At 35.1% G+C, this 21,019-nt stretch overlaps 1 protein-coding gene across 3 annotated transcripts in view; it reads left to right on the top strand.

Annotated features, from left to right (window-relative positions):
- The window catches only part of pde1cb (phosphodiesterase 1C, calmodulin-dependent b), a 61,996-nt gene extending 50,187 nt beyond the window's left edge, over positions 1-11,809 (top strand). For all 3 annotated transcript variants that reach the window (XM_059563081.1, XM_059563082.1, XM_059563083.1), the window contains 10 exons: positions 1,725-1,825; positions 2,648-2,776; positions 3,661-3,762; positions 4,345-4,465; positions 5,224-5,305; positions 6,154-6,268; positions 6,928-7,094; positions 8,147-8,359; positions 9,109-9,165; positions 10,439-11,809. In XM_059563081.1, coding sequence (XP_059419064.1) covers positions 1,725-1,825; positions 2,648-2,776; positions 3,661-3,762; positions 4,345-4,465; positions 5,224-5,305; positions 6,154-6,268; positions 6,928-7,094; positions 8,147-8,359; positions 9,109-9,165; positions 10,439-10,455 — 1,104 coding nt within the window. In that variant the 3' untranslated portion in view covers positions 10,456-11,809. The remainder of the gene's footprint in view (positions 1-1,724; positions 1,826-2,647; positions 2,777-3,660; positions 3,763-4,344; positions 4,466-5,223; positions 5,306-6,153; positions 6,269-6,927; positions 7,095-8,146; positions 8,360-9,108; positions 9,166-10,438) is intronic.
- Positions 11,810-21,019: the final 9,210 nt, after the last annotated feature.

The following is a 21,019-nucleotide window of genomic DNA, read 5'->3' as shown; positions in this document are numbered from 1 at the left end:
CTTTTTTATTCTTGCTACACATTTTCCAAAATTAGTTTATACGTATTATCATATATTATTAATTAATTATATATATATATATATATATATATATTACATGTACTGTTTGCTTTACAGTTTTTCTTGTTTAAGTATTATTTATATGCTGTATTTTTATTTATTCATTAATAGTAACTTTTATTTGTGCAGTTTTCCTTTTAATGTACGTTTAAGTTTAAGTAATTTTATGTACTTTTTATTTTTATATAGTTTACAGTATAATTCATTTCAGCTGTAGTTTTAGTAATTTTTTCCTTCAACCTTTTATTTGTTTTTATTTTAGCTTTATTTTAGTTACATAACAGTTTTTAATAGTTTTAGTTCATTAACAATACCAGGGTTGAGTAAAGGTCTTATCTGTGTTTACAGCAGCACAATACAACAACATTCAGTCCCTACCTTTCATTATCAATGCTTCATGTCGTGCTCTTGCTGTATAGACCGGCTTGTTGATTATAATGATCCTATGTTATGTTGTTCCACTCGCTCTCAATGCAGGTACAGTGTTAATCATCTTGATAATGTTACTGTGAAAACATGTTGAAGCCTGTGGGCACAAACTCATGAGTAACTGTGCAAAAACCCAGCAGTGTAATCATTAATTCTGCTGACACACACACACACACACACACACACACACACACACACACACACACACACACACACACACACACACACTAAGCTTTTTAATTAACAATCATAAAGTAGCAGTTCCTAAAGAGAGAAACTGTTTACTCATATGATGGTCTTAACATGTAATTTACCCAAATCACTTTATCTTTATCGTCTGACTAGTCATTACAACACAATTAATGCTTACTCACAAAGAGGCACTTCTTCTCTCATGACAATGCACTTTATTGTTGGTTCAGCACGCGTGACTCAAGACAAATGAGGTGAGCTGGTGTCATTTTACACCAAAGTCAAATGAACTTGAGTCTCTCTAATAGGTAATTAAATATTAAGATGAAGTCCTGAGGGAATGCAGTGAGAGCTCGGCGTCCTTCAGAGCTCGTCTGTCAACACACCTTCATTATTCTTCTGCCATTGATTCCATGCTTTGGCTTTTTCAAGTTTGAAACCACAGATTTATTTATGTATTTATTTTCTCAGTCATGTTTTATTTAAATATCAGCTTTGTCTCAGGTGTTTCTTCTTTCTTCTTTTGTTTCTTCTGAAATAAAAGTAGACAAAGATGAGTCAATAGTTGTTGTAAAGTAACGTTATAGAGATTAATTTTAATTTAAAACCGCATAATTATTTTATTTTGCTTCATTTTGTTGCTCCAGAATAAAGAATTGAGTCAGTTATGTAGTATGTAAATATTCAACTTTGTCTCGAATATTTCTTCTTAAATTCTTTAAGATAATAAGGAATAAAGAAGCAGATGAGTCAGTAGTTGTCATAAAATAAGACTATAGTAGTGAACTTTAATTTGCAACCACTGAATTATTTCTTCATTTATTGTTTTAAGGTAAGGTAAGGACTAAATTAAGTTTTCAGTCAAGTTTGTTTTAGTCTCATCAACTTTTTCTTGAAAGAAAGAAAGTGGTTGCGGAGCAACACAAAAATGTAAACAAAGGTATGTGTTTGTAGAGTAATTTACAACAGTTTAGAATGCTGCTCAGCCAATCAGAATCAAGCACTGGAACTATCCATTTTATAATGTTGTTTTCCCTCTGCAGCACTGGCTGACGGAGTTGGAGATCTTTGCGATGCTTTTTGCTGCTGCCATCCACGACTACGAACACACCGGGACCACAAACAACTTCCACATCCAGACCAGGTAACACACGAGCGCTGCAGGGTGAGTCATCCATCAGACTCCTGCGCTGACAAACACACGGCCCGCAGCCACAGCACCTCAACTGGCTAAATGAACATTTCTGACCAAAAACTGACCTGGGACAAATGAGAAGAAACGGGAAATGAGACTAAAACATTGGTTTTGGGGGTCTGTTTCTATAAACCTGTTCAAGTGTTTGAAGTCAGTTATATTTTTTTCATGTTTTTAAAGGAATTCACTTAATTGGTCAAAAATGCAGTAAAAACAGTAATACTTGAAATATAATTTAAATTTAAAATAACTGTTTTCTATTGTAATATATTGTAAAATGTGATTTATTCCTGTGATCAAAGCTGAATTTTCAGCATCATTACGCCAGTCTTCAGTGTCACATGACCCTTCAGAAATCATTTTAATAAATAATGCTGATTTGGTTCTCAAGAAACATTTCTGATTATTATCAGTGTTGAAAACAGTTGTGCTGCTAACCCTAATACGTCATTTTTCAGGATTCTTTGACGAATAGAAAGTAAAAAATAAAATAAAAACTGCATTTATTTGAAATAGAAATCTTTTATACCATTATAACCATCACTTTTGATTAATGTTTACTTGCTAAATAAAATACAAAACACGTAAAGCAACACACTTAAAACCTCTTTAGCAATGCCTTGTCAGTCACCCACATCATTATAGCATGAGACAGTGATTTTTCTTTGTTGCTTCCCTCATTTTTACTCTTTTACTACCAAAATGCTAAATATAAATCACAGTTAGTTCTCTAGGGAGAACCATGTATTGAGTTTAGATTGATTCCTGCAGGTCGGACACAGCCATCCTGTACAACGACCGCTCTGTGCTGGAGAGTCATCACGTGAGCGCGGCGTATCGGCTGCTGCAGGACGACGACGAGATGAACATCCTGTACAACCTCTCCAAAGATGACTGGAGGTACTGCAGGATTTCACATCCAGCATCTAATCATTTTCACCATTGTCTCTCTTCTTTTGTTTCCAGAGAACAGAAAAAAATGCTAACTGACACAATACATTTTCTGTAATTACAACATTGTGATCATAACTGGGTGTTTCTTACAAGTACTTTTATGTACTAGGGGTTACTGTTTTAATTAAAACTAATAGATTTCTATTTTTTTTTATGAATGTCACATTAAAATGGTATTGGAAGCTATTTCTTTTTGCATGCATGCTTTTTAGCTGACATTTAAATTTTTATGAAATGTCTTATGAAAATTGTATCATACACACACACACACACACACAACCAAAAACTTGAGAAGTATCTAACATGATGTGCAAAGGAAGCTATACAATCAAGATAAATATCACAGTAGATTATTATTATTATTAGTAGTAGTAGTATTATTATTAGTATTATTATGCATTTCCAGTCAATCCTTAATTTCATCTAAATTATTCAAAAAGTTGTAAAATATTTCATTGGATGTCTAATTTTTAGTGTTTAAGATTAAAAAAAAATCCTTTCAAATTACCTTTAGCAAGGAGGAGTTGGTTTAGAAAAATAAATAAATAAATAAAGTTATATGAGTGTTTAAAGGTTTTTAAAAGTTATATTTTTAAGGGCCAAAGTGCTTCTAGTCGTATAAATACCCAGCAAAAAATGCTGAAAGAAATGTTTTTCTGTGCTCAACTAAACACTATAGAGAAGGAAGGTCTGATGAAGTTCTGCAATACAGATTGAAAGGTTTATTTCTCCTTCAGAAAGATAACTATTATTCTCACACTTTGAAGTGGAGCGCAGTTATTTTCTCTGGTGAGGAGATTCAGTGCAGTTTTGTGTGCTTGTGTTTTTAGAGAGCTCAGGGCGCTCGTGGTCGAGATGGTTTTGGCCACTGACATGTCCTGCCACTTTCAGCAGGTCAAAGCCATGAAGAATTTCCTCCAGCTGCCCGAGGGGTGAGAAACCTTTACAAACAAACATCAGACATGCTTCAATGTTGTCTGTCACCTTCTGCCTCGTCTGCGTCTCCCCAGAGGAAGATGTTATTACTTAGTTTACTCTTTCATAGCTGAACTTCTCAAGATGTTTCTTTTACTGCTCCTTTGGAGAAATAAAAATAGGCATAAAAAAAAGATACATAAAGTAAAATTAAAATGTTTGAGTTTGATTAGAAATTCTTATCGTGAAGTTCTTTTTGAAATTTTGTCTTTAGATTGCAGATTTTCTTATTTTGGCAAATATAAACATATGTATTTTTTAACGTATCTTTTAAAACTAGAGGAGGTCTTTTTCTCAGAAGGAGCATTTGAAATGCAGGAAAATTATACATAAGTCTCCATTTGTTATTTATATATCAGTCAATTTGTTTCTAGTAAACACTGCAATCACCATAAAATAAATTGCCTTTTTTATTTTATTTTTTACTGGAAAACCAGAAAAAATATTATATTATATTTGCTCTCCATTTAATTTCATTGTCATGTGTTAGAACAAACACGTATTTATCAGTGGGATTGGTGTTTGTTTTCCTCACCCAGAATTGACAAACCCAAGGCTCTGTCTTTGCTGTTACACACAGCTGACATCAGTCATCCAGCTAAGAACTGGGATCTACACCATCGCTGGACTACTTCACTGCTGGAAGAGTTTTTCCGACAGGTTTGACACATGTTTATTCTTTAGAATCGTTCGGTGAGCGTTTGCGTTAGTATGAATGTGTGAGAAGAGCAAAGCACAGCAAGAACAATCTTGTGTCCTCCTATGTATTTTAATCCTCTCTTGGTTCTCTTCCTGTTCTCTTCTGAATGCTCTTTCATCCAATCATATGTAAGCCTGTGCGAGGATTATCACAGGCCGCAGAAACCAGAGCATGTGGAGAATCGTGTCATTCGAGCTTGTTTACACCTGAACATAAACCTCTGAAAATAACTGGCTTTCACGGCCTTATCTAATGCAGGTCCCAAAATTCAGCTTTGGCATGATTATGTGACTTATCGGTGTGATTAGCACTTTGCTCTTCTGTTAAACATCACAGCAATGTCATACGAATGTATTCTGTAATATTACTCATTTCAAATACTTTTGACTGTGTTCTCTATAGAGTGGGCTTCATAAGTATGCTTTGATTGATTGACAGATTAGAGAGTGGGAGCTATTCCTGTGTGTGTCTAGTATTGTTTCAGCAGCTGAACTCTCAATAGTGACAGCCCCAGCATAAAAGAGTGACAGTTTATTTTAATCTGCCTTCAAGAAATGTTTGTGAATATTTCATATAAATCTTTAGTCGTGTAATTTCATAAGCATTTAGCTGTATTGGTAACTTTTATTAACAATAGTGCTTTATATTTAGAAATGCCAAAATTGTCCTCTATGTCTTATCATAGCAATGCAGTTGAATGATGTGTTTGTATTTGCAGGGTGATAAGGAGGCAGAACTTGGTCTACCTTTCTCCCCTCTGTGCGACCGTAAGTCCACTATGGTGGCTCAGTCCCAGATAGGTGAGTTACATAAACACACTCTAAGTGTAATTGTAATACTTATTTTAAAGGAATAATTCCCCCAAATTTATTTATATATGAATATTTACTCATCTTCAGGCCATCTAATATGTAGATGAGGTTGTTTATTACAACAGATTTGGAAAAATTTAGCTTTGACATCACTTGCTCCCCAGTAGATGCTCTGCAGTGAATGGGTGCCATCAGTGTAAGAGTCCAAACAGTTGATAAAAACATTCCAATAATCCACAAGTAATCCACAGCACTCCAGTCCTTCAATTAACATCTTGTGAAGTGAAAGGCTGCATATTTGTAAGAAACAAATCAAACATTAAGATGTTTTAACTTTAAACCATCACTTCTGGACAAAATATGAGACCATAATCCATATTAATGCTTTCTTCAGTGAATAAAATCAATAAAAAAGTCTTAAGGGTGTATTTGTTTCTTACAAACATGCAGCTTTTTGCTTCACAAGATGTCAACTGATGGACTTGAGTCATGTGAATTGTGGATTATTGTGATGTATTTATCAGCTGTTTGGATTCTCATTCTGACGGCACCCATTCACTGCAGAGCATCCTCTCATGGGCAAGTGATGGATTTCTACATTTCTTGGATTGCCTGAGGGTGAGTAATTCCATAGCAACTTTTGCATTTTTGGATGAACTATTCCTTTAAATTGGAACAGGGGAAAAAATGACACATTTCAGCTTTAAACTCACAGATAGCTGACACAGCTTTCTTATAGATCATGCATGTAAGGATAATTTATTCAAATAGCTTCTTTAAAAATCAAGCTCAGTTCCAAAAAAAAAAAAAAGCCATTTCTTTATCATTTCCTGCAGGTTTCATTGACTTCATCGTTGTTCCCACATTTACGGTTCTGACGGATATGACCGAGAAGATCGTCACGCCGCTCATCGAAGAGGCCACAAGTTCAGGCCTGGCTAGTTTCCGCAGGTCTGCTTCTGAAGGACAGGAATAGAGATAATGAATGAACATTAAGACAGACAAATTAGTGCTCAGGTCACTGTAATAGTGCCTTGTGGCAAAGCTTGTCTTTTTATCGAAACCCAATTCACTGATGCAATTGCAGTCATTGCTGCAAATCCAATTCAGCCATGCTCAGACACCTCAGTTTCATCATGTGGAGAAAAAGAGTGAATGTTAATAAATACGCTGCTGTTTCTTAGCCCTATAATTCAGTCAAAAAGTGATCCATCAGTTCAGACAGAAGTTAGAGTGACTCCACTTCAACACTCTTTTAGTTTCTTTGGATTTTCTAAGTAGGAGTTGAACTGCTGCTTCTTCACTCTTTTCACAGCAAAAAACATTTGCATACAAGGGACTGAATTATATATCCCTTCACTTTAAAATATGCAGTAAACTGAAACAGATCAAAGGTTCATAGAGAGGGCACAAAGCAGCAGCAGCATATTAATGATCAACAGAGCAGGAAAACAATAGAACTGTGTGGATAGATGGGCTATTGAATGAAATTTGGGTAGATGTGGACATGTCACGGAAGCTTAGTAGATGTGATGTGATGCTGCCAATGCATTTGTAATGTGATTTGTGATGGAGTTAACCGTTCGTCCTGTCCCCATCATCTCAAACAGTATTAGTGCGGGAGATGAGAAGCGGGGCAGTGTGAACAGCTCTGGTTCTGACAGCAGCGGATCTCATAACTGCTCGCTGCTCACTGTGGACCTGAAGAACTTCAAGAGCATCTGGAACGAGGAGGTTTCTCTGAACAGAGAACGGTGGAAGACGCAGGCAGCTAAAGGTGCGAGCAGAATCTTCCCTGGCAGAATGCATATGTTATATATCAGTATGCAAATAAACAGGATTGCCTGCACACTGGAACTCAATGACAACACGAAATTAGCATGAAATTGAAATTTGTGGAGAAAAACAGGGTGATTAGTCTGGTCAACCTCTTCTAAATGTACATTACCGTTCAATAGTATACAATATATATATATATATATATATATATATATATATATATATATATATATATATATATATATATATAAATTAATACTTTTATTCAGCAAGCATGCATTCAATTGATCAAATAAATATCAAATAAATGCTGTGCTTTTGAACTTTTTATATATATCAAAGAATCCTGAAAACAAATGTATCACAGTTTCCACAAAAATATTAATAAGCACAATTGTTTTCAATATTGATAAAAATACAAAATGTTTCTTGAGCAGTAAATCAGAATGATTTGTGTGTGACACTGAAAACTGGAGTAATGATGCTGAAAATCCAGCTTTACAATTACAGGACTAAATTACATTTGAAAATATATTTAGATAGAAAGCAGTTATTTTAAATGAGACTTTCAAAAACTTTCTGAATCTTACTGAAACGTTTGAACAGTAGAGTAATAAATCAATATGCAATAAAACTAAAACTGAATTAGTTTCTCATGATCTGAACAACTTTTTGATATAACGGCTTCCACTTGAAATTAGTTATTGACAAATATAAATTTTGCCTATGCATACATTTCTGTACATAACTAATATTTTAATTAAAAAAATGTTTGAATGTAGTTGGATTGAATAGGTAAACTAGCCAAGATAGTTTCCAAGATACACGTAAACTTCAAAAGTGTTTCGAAAACCCAGGATGAATTTGGGTGTGAAAATGTTGAGAGTCAGAAGCACAAATGGAAGTATGGGAATTATTTTATACAGTGATTTGATGACTTAAAACTGGGGCAAATAGAACTAAATTGGGTCCAGTACATCCAAACTTTTAGCAGTTTGTTCATTTTTCTGAGTAAGCAAATCATGTGCCTCCCGCTGTGTCTCATATCAGAGACGGAAGAGAAGGCCAAACGAGAGCAGGAGGAACATCAGGAGGCAATGGCAGAAAACCAGGAGCACAGAAAAGACCCAGAGCTGTCGGGACCAAAGAAAGAGCAAAGGGTGGGAGAGGACGACCCGGAGCCAGGGGGGTTAAACAAACCCTCTGAAGAAAGCCCCCGTGAGAAATCAAAGAAAGAAGAGGCACATCAGAAATTACAGAACGGTATTGTGTTAAAATGACATGATTGTTACTGTCAGCTCAGTTTATGTCGCTCAAGTTTAACTTTTAGTAATGACTGCCCTCTGGTGGATAATCAGAGGAGTATCAAATGAATAGAGAATATATATATATATTATATTATAACCAAGTGCATTGCATTATGGGTATTCAGTCCATACAAAATATGACACCGCACAACTGTTTTCAACCATTTAATGTATTTATGATCAAATAAATGCATCCTTGGTGTGCAGAATAGATTTAAAAAAAATCATACTAATCCAAACTTTTGAACGGTAGTGTAATAAATCAGTATGAAATAAAACTATTCAGTGCATACTGAGAATCTGCATACTTGTGCACAGTGCTGGTATATATCTTGAAAGTGAAGTGACATTCAGCCAGTGAAGAATTGTATAAGTAGATTGTATAAGAATTGTATCTTACATTTATTCATTTAGCTGAAGTTTTATCCAAAGCAACTTACAATTGCTATATATGTCAGAGGTCGCACACCTCTGGAGCAACTAGGGGTTAAGTGTATTGCTCAGGGACACATTGGTGTCTCACAGTGGATTCGAACCCGGGTCTCTCACACCAAAGGCATGTGTCTTATCCACTGCGCCAACACCACCCCATCTTATACAAAGAATTGTATAAGTAGAATGGCAATATCCTATTCCAAACATGTTTTTTTCCAAAGTGGTACAGCGTCTGTGAGTTATCTCTAATAATCTGATGTGTGTAAACAGGAGAAGTGTCTGAAGAGGCAGAATCCCCAGCAGATGAACATAAGAGAGCACTCAGTGGTAAACACACATTATTCTGTAACAGAGACTTCTGATGCTTTGATGGAACTACTTGCAGTGACACCATCAACACATTTAGACACTTTATGTCTGAATGTTGATGCATCATTTAATAACATTTCAAAACAGATGGTATTAAATAAAGATAGCTAAATATTTCACAAAAATAAACTTGTTTAAAGATACACTACAGCGTCAAATTTGGGGTCAGTAAAAAAAATATTTAAAGGAAAAATACTTTTATTGTACTTTTAAAGCGACTGTAAAAACATTACAAAAGATTTCGGTTTCAAGTAAATGCTGTTCTTTTCCATTTTCATCAAAGGATTCTGAAAGAAAATATGGCACATATTTCCACAAAAATGTGAAGCATGGGCAATAATAAGAAATGTTTCTTGAGCAGCAAATCAGCATATCAGAATGATTTCTGAAGGATCACTGAAGACTGGAGTTATGATGCTGAAAATTCAGCTTTGCATCACAGGAACAAATGACATTTTACAATATATTAAATCAGAAAACTGTTTTTTTGTTATTGTAATAATATTTCACAATTTTTTCACGAGTTTTTCATCAAATAAATGCAGTCTTGGTGAGCATAAGAGACTTCTTTTAAAAATCTTAACAGATCTTACCAACCCCTAACTTTTGAATGATAGTGTAGACTGTTCAGAATAAAGACAAAGTATTGTGTGAATTTGTGTTTGTTTGTGGTTAGTTGGCCATGTTTCTAGTTAACATGATGTGGTTCTTCTGCTAGAACAATTCATACGTCCACTAAAAATCACCAAAACACCAATGATGACATTTGTGACCCTGGAGCACAAAACCAGTCTTATGTCTCTGGGGTATATTTGTAGCAATAGCCAAAAAAAAAACATTGTATTGGTCAAAATTATTGATTTTTCTTTTATGCCAAAAATCATTAGGATAAAGATCATGTTCCATGAAGATATTTTGTACATTTCCTACAGTAAGTATATCACAACTTAATTTTTGATTAGTAACATGCATTGGACATCTTTATATCATTTGGACAACTTTAAAAGTGACTTTTTCAAAAACTGACACTTAAGACTGGTTTTGTGGTCCAGGGTCACATTTGACATTTAACAAAAGTTGTTCAAAATGATGAAATAAAGCAATGTTAGCACAGGAGCATCCAAGACACTGCAGATATCTAATGCAATGAAATTCAGATGTTTTTCAGTGCTTTTTTTATGTCTGATGCTATCTTCCGCTGATCTAAATATCTTCAATCTGCTTTTAACAGAAACTGCAAATGCCTAGAGTGACATCCATTGGCGTCTTGATGTCCGATGTCAGACACAGAGCAGTGAATTTACCATCAGGACAGTGCTCAGTTCTGAAGATCCATGGCGCCCTCTAGAGGATGCAGCTAATGCTTACATCACTTTGTTCTCCGGCCTCTATCCCCTCCAAAGCTGCCATTATCTCCAGACTTTCATAAGACTCTCTCTCTGAATCTCTCTGAATGATGAAGGACATAACGGACGAGATACAGCAAGCTGCTTTTGTCTGGTCTGTTTTATTTACAGAAGCAGATCTCATTTCCTTCCCAAACCTTAGAGTGCAATGGATGCATCCACTAAGAAAAGCATGCAGCAGCTGAAACGATGCCATCGAATGTTAGGATTCTTATTAAAACCTCCATTTCAAATGCTGTCTATGTTTTTCCGCATTTGAGCGGCCTTGCAGGCAGATGACTTGGTTTGTGTGTAAAGCTCAAACTGTGATTTCGATCTAATATATATATATATATACATATATATATATATATATATATATATATATATATATATATATATATATATATATATTATGTGGCCTGCAGTAAACTGTAAATACCTAATCTTAGCAGTAGTTGCACCCGTGAACAATATTCAGCTTTTGCGACCTGCAGCGATGTTGTGTTCAGCTATAATAAATGCGCTTTACCTGACACGCGTTTGTTTGCCTCATCTGCTAATAGAGGTCGCATATATTAAACCCTGAATATGTGTATTCCTATTGTAAATGACTGTCTGCGTTTAGATCAGAGCTTTTATAACTGGAGAAAAGCCGTATGAAGTGGCAGTATTTGAGCACGTCTGTGTGCTGCTGTGGAGTAGAAAACCTAAGATTTGACCTTCTCTCGCTTACCTTCGGATGCCTTTCTTCATGTAGTCTTTCTGAAAGCGAACCGAACTGAAACGCTCACACACACAAACTAGCAGTCACCGTAGACAATGTAAGACTTATAATTGACCGTAGTCGTGTGTAAGTCATAACCATATCACTGTGCTCGCTCTGCAATACCTGCATATTACGTCGTATGTCATTTTTACCAGTTTCCTGGGGAGTCTGTGACACGTTTTTCTCTGTCCTTTGAGCATGTTATCTCAAGATATCTGAAGAGAGCATGTCCAGGTCATGTTTCACCCCAAAATCAAACATAAACAAATAGGAAATTACATTTTGCATGACAGAAAGAACCCAATTTTTAAAGAAATGTGGAATAGAGAAATATGATTACATTATATAAATGAGCATAAATGAAAGGTAATAAAACAGGGGCAGTACATTTTTTTAATATATATTTTTGTAAGAATATCCCTTATGCTCACCAGGGTTGCATTTATTTGATGAAAAATGCAGTAAGAATGGTAATATTGTAAAATATTATTACAATTTAAAATAACGGTTTTCTATTTTAGTATGTTTTGAACTGTAATTTATTCCTGTGATGCAAAGCTGAATTTTCAGCATCAATACTCCAGTCTTTAGTGTCACGTGATCCACCGAAATTAAACATAGCTTCTTATTCTCTTTTTGATTTCAGGGTTAAATGTGACCTGTATATGTTCTTGACAGCTTTTCAGAGGTTCATCCATTATTATGTTCAGCATTCAGGAACTAGTCTGTTAATTGAAACATTTAAATGTTCTTTTCTTTTCTTTTTTTCGGTCTTTTTTGTTGTAAATATGGTTTCTCTGAATGAGTGAGTCTGAGATGGGATGTGTAACTTGATGATTTCGTTTTCTGAGGATGTGACGTGAGTAAAGCTGAGCTTCTGAATTGTATTTTATTATACAAAATCTGTAAAAATGTTTATGCATAACTGTATCTCGTGTATGTATATTATTTACCATATTTATTAATGTAAAGAAAATTTCTCACCCCTTCCATATTTTTACACCGCTAAATGAATAGCATTCTTTATGCATATGCATGGAGATGAAACAAATTGTAATTTATTACATGGGTCACATGATTTGGTTTGCCTTGTGGTTTACAGTAAAGTTTCCTGTAGATTCAAGACTATTTACTAGAGATCATGTGACAGATGAATGTGATGCATGTGCTGAGATGATGCTAATCCTGTATGTGTGTGTGTGTGTGTGTGTGTGTTTGAGCTGATCATGTTTAGTTTGTTAAAGTTGACACTGTGAGCTTTAGTGTCTAGCTGTCCCCATGATGTCTGTTTTTGAGCAGGACGCAGAGAAAGAGAAAATCTGCACACGCGTGATTCACAATAAACATCCTACTTAAAGGGCTCAGAACAAACGCTCTGCTGTTTTTGGGACTGAAGTGTGTGTGATTTAAGCAGAAAAAGGAATAGTTCCTCCAAAAATCCAATTATGTTACCATCTACTCTCCGTCATTTAATTTCCAAACCCATATGACTTTCTTTTGTGCAACACACCTAAATTTAAGAATTATATATTTGCATAAGTTTAAGATTTCTATATTTGAATTGTGTACCTAATTTCCATCTATTTGGATCACACAGTTTAAAGATAAACTAATAAACTTTGTGATGCATAATTGTCAGTCTCACATAAATAAAAAGGGATAAGAAACAAGATTCCTGCACTCATAGTTTATCATTAACTATTTGCCTTTGATTTTATTTACATAATCATATATTCATAATGCATTTATTAAATGGATTTAATGATGATAAATGTGTATTTAAAACGCATTCAGTTTATTAAGTGCCATTATAGTTATCTTAACTGTTTGATTCATGTGCGACTGACAATTAAGCATTACATTTAATTTATTAGTTTATTTTAAAACTATGTAATCGAAATGGATGGATATTGTATATGAAATTAAAATACATATGTCTAAAATCTAGGACTAAATATTTTTTTAACGCAAAAGGCAAGATCTTCAGTTAGTAAAAACTTTATTTTCATGTGTTTGTGTGTGTGTTCCTCATACAGAAGACTTGAAATATAGTGAATATAGAGTACTTTATGATGATTTTATGGGTGTGTTTTTTTTTGGGGGGGGGGGGGGTCCTTTTTGGATCTTGGTAGTCACTAAATGCTTTTATTGTATGTTGTCCTAGCAGTGTGTACTTTCTGCTATATTTCTCCTTTTGTGTTCAACAGAAGAAACAATGTCATATGAGGAGGCTTGAGGTTGAGCAAATGATGAGGAATTTCAATTTTTGAGATGAATTATGAATTATACACGGTGTTAATATTATGTAAATAGTTGACGATTGCGACAAATTATGCCACAAGATGTCACTGTTATTATGAGAGAACTGATTTTCTCTAAGGAATGTAATGCTTACTAGACTAAATGCAGTTTATACTGGCTTTTAGTATACTGCTTGTTTTAAAAAATTTGTGTCTTTTCAATTTCTGGAGAAGAGCAGCGTGAACATTGCACTAGACCTTTGTATTTTTGTTCATCAGAAGAAAGATAACCATATTCAATTCAATTCAATTCAAGTTTATTTGTATAGCGCTTTTTACAATACAAATCGTTACAAAGCAACTTTACAGAAAATTAAAAATAATAATAATAATACAAGACGTAGTCAGCTAGATGATGAACTATCAATATTATTAATTAATAGTAATTATATGATGCAGTCACACATGTAGCAATAATTGTTAGTTCTGTTTGTTGATTCAAGGTTAGGATCATCTGGGGTCCTCTGAGGGTCAGCATCATCTCTTCTCAGGTGTTCTGGATCCAGACTGGAGCTTGTGTAAATCCTAGTTACCACGGGATGTAAATCCCGTGGCAAAACATAGAAACAAGATAGAGACATCATTAGCATAGCTGCTGATCCAACAAAGTAAAATTAGTTTAACCCAAGCTAAAGAATAAAAATGCAGATGCAACTACACTCACAATTTAAGAGATACATTATTCGAATGCTTGGCGAAAGAGATGCGTTTTTAATCTAGATTTAAACAGAGAGAGTGTGTCTGAACCCCGAACATTATCAGGAAGGCTATTCCAGAGTTTGGGAGCCAAATGTGAAAAAGCTCTACCTCCTTTAGTGGACTTTGCTATCCTAGGAACTACCAAAAGTCCAGCGTTTTGTGACCTTAGGGTGCGTGATGGGTTGTAGCGTGGTAGAAGGCTAGTTAGGTACGCAGGAGCTAAACCATTTAGGGCCTTATAGGTAAGTAATGATAATTTGTAACAGATACGGAACTTAATAGGTAGCCAGTGCAGAGACTGTAAAATTGGGGTAATATGATCATATTTTCTTGACCTGGTAAGGACTCTAGCTGCTGCATTTTGGACTACCTGTAGCTTGTTTATTGACGAAGTAGGACAACCACCTAGAAGTGCATTACAATAGTCCAGTCTAGAGGTCATGAATGCATGAACTAGCTTTTCTGCATCAGAAACAGATAACATGTTTCGTAGCTTGGCAATGTTTCTAAGATGGAAGAATGCAGTTTTTGTAACATTGGAAATATGATTTTCAAAAGACAAATTGCTGTCTAATATAACACCCAGATTTCTGACTGTAGAGGAAGTAACAGTACATCCGTCTAGTTGCAGATTGTAATCTACAAGATTCTGTGTGGTGTTTTTTGGTCCAATAATTAATATCTCTGTCTTATCTGAATTTAATTGGAGAAAATTATTTGTCATCCAATCTTTTACATTTTTAACACACTCTGTTAGCTTAGATAATTGGGAAGTTTCATCTGGTCTCGTTGAAATATATAGCTGAGTATCATCAGCATAACAGTGGAAGCTTATTCCGTATTTTCTAATAATATTACCAAGGGGCAACATGTATATTGAAAATAGAAGGGGACCTAGGACGGATCCTTGTGGCACTCCATATTTTACTGATGATAAATGAGATGACACCCCATTTAAGTAAACAAAATGGTAGCGATCGGACAGGTAGGATCTAAACCATCTTAGAGCCTGCCCTTGAATACCTGTATAGTTTTGTAATCGATCTATGAGTATGTCATGATCTATGGTGTCGAACGCAGCACTAAGATCAAGTAAGACTAGAAATGAGATGCAGCCTTGATCTGACGCAAGAAGCAGGTCATTTGTAATTTTAACAAGTGCAGTTTCTGTGCTATGGTGGGGCCTAAAACCTGACTGAAATTCTTCATACAGATCATTTTTATGCAGGAAGGTGCTCAATTGAGCAGACACAACTTTTTCTAAAATTTTAGACATAAATGGAAGATTTGAAATAGGCCTATAATTTGCCAGTACACTAGGATCTAGTTTTGGTTTCTTAATAAGAGGCTTGATAACCGCCAGCTTGAATGGTTTTGGGACGTGACCTAAAGATAACGACGAGTTAATGATATTGAGAAGCGGTTCTTCGCCTACAGGTAACAGCTCTTTTAGTAATTTAGTGGGTACAGGATCTAATAAACATGTTGTTGGTTTAGATACAGTGATAAGTTTATTTAGCTCTTCCTGTCCTATATTTGTAAAGCACTGCAGTTTATCTTTGAGGGCGATGGATGAAACTGAAGTGTTAGACGCTGTAGAATCTACATTCGCTATTGTATTTCTAATGTTATCTATTTTATCAGTGAAGAAATTCATAAAGTCATTACTATTTAACGTTGGTGGAATATTTGAATCAGGTGGCGTCTGGTAATTTGTTAATTTAGCCACTGTGCTAAATAAAAACCTTGGATTGTTTTGGTTATTTTCAATGAGTTTGTGGATATGCTCTGCCCTAGCAGTTTTTAGAGCCTGTCTATAGCTGGACATACTGTTTTTCCATGCAATTTTAAAAACTTCCAAGTTAGTTTTTCTCCATTTGCGTTCAAGACTACGAGTTACTTTCTTGAGAGAGTGAGTATTACTGTTATACCATGGCACAGTACGTTTTTCTCTAACCTTTTTCAATTTGATGGGGGCAACAGCTTCTAATGTATTAGAGAAAATAGTGCCCATGTTGTCAGTAATTTCGTCTAATTCATGTGTATTTTTGGGTACAAATAGCAGTTGAGATAGATCAGGCAGGTTATTTGCGAATCTGTCTTTGGTGGCTGGAACAATAGTTCTGCCCAGACGGTAACGCTGAGACATATAGTTAATATCAGTTATACGCAGCATGCACGATACAAGGAAATGGTCTGTAATATCATCACATTGGGGTACAATATCTATAGCAGTAAGATCGATTCCATGCGATATAATTAGATCTAGTGTATGATTAAAACGATGAGTGGGCCCGGTGACATTTTGCTTGACTCCAAAGGAGTTTATTAGGTCAGTAAACGCAAGTCCTAATGTATCATTTGCATTTTCAACGTGAATATTAAAATCTCCCATGATTAGCGCCTTATCAACTGTAACTAGAAGATCTGAGAGGAAATCTGCAAATTCTTTTAGGAATTCTGTATACGGCCCTGGTGGTCTATACACAGTAGCCAGAGCAAGAGATACATTAGATTTCCATATGTGTTTGTGGCGATATGAGTAAATGATGACAGAATTATCACTTAAAAGGATCCTTTCCATTATAAAAATAATAATTATTATTATTATTAAACAGTATTGAAACACAATCTTCCACTAGGTGGCACTGGTAAAATGAAGGAAGGTAGCACAGAATTCAGACATTGAGAAATTTCTTTGCATTCGATAAATATTCAAATCAATTCATCTGCAAATCTTTTTTCCCCAGTAACTTTCTCAATTTTTTTGTGCTTAATGTTTTTTAATCAGTTGTTGGTGTTAGGATAGTTTTTACCCTGATTTTAGTTTTTTCCTTCATTTTGAACAGTATCTATTGTTTTTACAGTTGTTCACAAACACTTTTATTTTGCCTGGTTCATCTTTCAAATAAACGCAAAAAGAGTGAGTGCTGCTCATATGACATGACTGTCACTCTATACAGTTTTCACAACAGCTTCAATCTTGCATGATGGAAATGCTTTGTCGATGCCAAGTAATAAAAAAAATATTTGAATATTCACAGTTCTCTAAAATAATAATAATAATTTATATTGGCTTCCGGTGCCATTCGCTTCCGGTCAAAACGGTCTGCTTGATCTTGCGCGCAAAAAGGACCTATCTGTCATGATTTTATTTTAATAAAGTAAAGTAATCATGAGCACACCGCAATGCAAATAATTTTAGTGTTTACCACATTTTTTTATTTTAGTTTTTTTTCTAGTTATTGCTTCTAGTAATAGCTTGCATTTTCTGGCAACAGAAATATGAGACAAAAAGTCCATGCAGAAGTGTGCTTCTTATGCAGTTGTCAAGTTCTTTAGTTTAACAAAAACCCATAGCAACATAACACCTCACTTACACCATATTCAATTTTCACACTGCAAACATGTTAAAGTGAAAATAATCATCACATCAGGCCATCAAAGCAGATGTTGTATGTTCATACATCTGTGTTTAAGAGTCCCTATCCACCTCTGTATTGTGAATATATATTTGTTTGGTTAGTAAATGATGTATGCGACATATATGATATAGTCTTGTGTTTATCATGTTTACATCGTAGCTTGTACAGTGATGTGTATATGTATCCAAAACCACATCTATACACATGCGTAGTAACACAACTACTCTCTCTTAACTAAGCATTGACAGCTTTTGCTGAGCATATTGTAAGTTTAGACCTTTCGGTGTTGCACAGTCTTTCTTGTTTCCTAAAGGTCAGCACATTGAATGTGACTATTCAAAGAGGAATATTGTAATTAAGAAGGAGTCACCATAGCAACAGGCCATATGCTGTGTTATCTGAAGAATTTTGCGGTAATGGAGGTGTCAGAGTAAGTGTTGCCCGGAAGGTTCGAGTGATGTGTGGTATTTTTTTTCTGGCATTAAATCGCATTTATCAGTGAAATTAATAATCAGTGCAAATATTTTGTTGTGACATTGGAAATATTTAATTTTGTAATTTGCTTCAAGCAAAAATTTGGATTCAGATCAAGTGCATCTGCGGCCTGCTGTCAATTACCACAGACAACAACTTTGTTTTTCTTTCATTTTTTTCTTTTAATTTATAGTATTATGCATTTAGCAGATGGTTTTATCTAGAGGGACTTAAAATTGAGTAACATAAGCAATTCATCACATAGTCAACAATATTCATAATGTACAATTGTTGTATTAGAAAGCAAGACTAATTCAACAAAACCATAAAAAAAAACATTTTCATTACTTCATATGAAATAAAACAAAATATTTATAAAAATACTTTTTTCAACCAGTTCTCAAGGCAGCCGTTCTCATTTTTATTTAGTTTAACTCAATGTATGTCAATAAAACTATAGACATAAAAAATAATGAAAATGAAATTAATTTGTAAAATTAAGACAATATACATTCACTCACCTAAAGGATTATTAGAAACACCATACTAATACTGTGTTTGACCCCCTTTCGCCTTCAGAACTGCCTTAATTCTACGTGGCATTGATTCAACAAGGTGCTGAAAGCATTCTTTAGAAATGCTGGCCCATATTGATAGGATAGCATCTTGCAGTTGATGGAGATTTGTGGGATGCACATCCAGGGCACGAAGCTCCCGTTCCACCACATCCCAAAGATGCTCTATTGGGTTGAGATCTGGTGACTGTGGGGGCCATTTTAGTACAGTGAACTCATTGTCATGTTCAAGAAACCAATTTGAAATGATTCGAGCTTTGTGACATGGTGCATTATCCTGCTGGAAGTAGCCATCAGAGGATGGGTACATGGTGGTCATAAAGGGATGGACATGGTCAGAAACAATGCTCAGGTAGGCTGTGGCATTTAAACGATGCCCAATTGGCTCTAAGGGGCCTAAAGTGTGCCAAGAAAACATCCCCCACACCATTACACCACCACCAGCAGCAGCCTGCACAGTGGTAACAAGGCATGATGGATCCATGTTCTCATTCTGTTTACGCCAAATTCTGACTCTACCATCTGAATGACTCAACAGAAATCCAGACTCACCAGACCAGGCAACATTTTTCCAGTCTTCAACTGTCCAATTTTGGTGAGCTCGTGCAAATTGTAGCTTCTTTTTCCTATTTGTAGTGGAGATGAGTGGTACCCGGTGGGGTCTTCTGCTGTTGTAGCCCATCCGTTTTAAGGTTGTGCGTGTTGTGGCTTCACAAATGCTTTGCTGCATTCCTCGGTTGTAACGAGTGGTTATTTCAGTCAAAGTTGCTCTTCTATCAGCTTGAATCAGTCGGCCCAATCTCCTCTGACCTCTAGCATCAACAAGGCATTTTCTTCACAGGACTGCCGCATATGTTTTTCCCTTTTCACACCATTCTTTGTAAACCCTAGAAATGGTTGTGTGTGAAAATCCCAGTAACTGAGCAGATTGTGAAATACTCAGACCGGCCCATCTGGCACCAACAACCATGCCTTGCTCAAAATTGCTTAAATCACCTTTCTTTCCCATTCTGACCTTAAGTTTGGAGTTCAGGAGATTGTCTTGACCAGGACTACACCACTAAATGCATTGAAGCAACTGCCATGTGATTGGTTGATTAGATAAATGCATTAATAAGAAATTGAACAGGTGTTCCTAATAATCCTTTAGGTGAGTGTATATATATATATATATATATATATATATATATATATATATATATATATATATATATATATATATAATAAAAACTATAATAGTACATGCATATAATCTAATGTTTTCATAATAATTTTTCCATGTCACGAAAAAAAAAAATACTAATTTAATTTATTCACACTTGAGTCCTTCAAACTGTTTGACTTCATTACTTGGATATTTTTCCCCTCTCTCTCAATATAACAACAGTCTTTGGTCCAAAGAAATACCCTTAAGGGGGGGAAATATCCCTTTAAATAATATCCCTTTAATTAAATAATATTTTTCTGTTTTAGGAGGATAAACTTTTGTAATCCGGAGTTCTATTTAAACTGGCTCTTTCTAGAGTCCTTTCAAGTAGTTTGCTATCAAAAGTTTGCACACACAAGATATTAATGATTTTTGTCATACTATAGCCTCATTTTCATTGTTAAAATATTGTGGCTATACTTCCGAAACTGTGAGTATTTTAACATGTATCTCAGTACAGTGTCTTGCCCCGGAGACTTCCATCATATTTGTATAGAATCCAGAAAATTCCTTTAATTGAATCAATCTGTCTTGAACATTTAAAGGGATAGTTCACCCAACAATGAAAATTACCTCACTAACACAATGACAGTTAGCGGAAGCTAGAGATTAAGGTTTATAAAGTTGTAAATATGGATATTTTTCTTACACAAACAAATCGCTTCACTTCAGAAGGACTTTATAAACCCACTGGAGTGGTGTGGACTTATTTTTATAATGGATGGGTGCAATTTTTGGACTTCAAATTTTGGGCTACCATCCACTCCCATTATAAAGCATGGACTAGCCTGGACATTATTTAATATAACTCTTCTTGTATTCATCTGAAAGAAGAATGTCATATTATATGACTGAGTCTGAGAGTTGCTTCTCTACTTTAAAGAGGATCAAGACTTTCCTGAGAAACACCATGACGCAGGATCGCCTGAATGCTCTGGCGATGCTCTCCATGGAGAAGAAACTTATCAGGGACATTCC

The sequence above is a fragment of the Carassius carassius genome, chromosome 12 (genome assembly GCF_963082965.1).
Source record: "Carassius carassius chromosome 12, fCarCar2.1, whole genome shotgun sequence".
Lineage (NCBI taxonomy): Eukaryota > Metazoa > Chordata > Actinopteri > Cypriniformes > Cyprinidae > Carassius > Carassius carassius.
The sequence above is the reverse complement of the archived record's forward strand: the minus strand, read 5'-3'. Positions and strand labels throughout refer to the sequence as shown.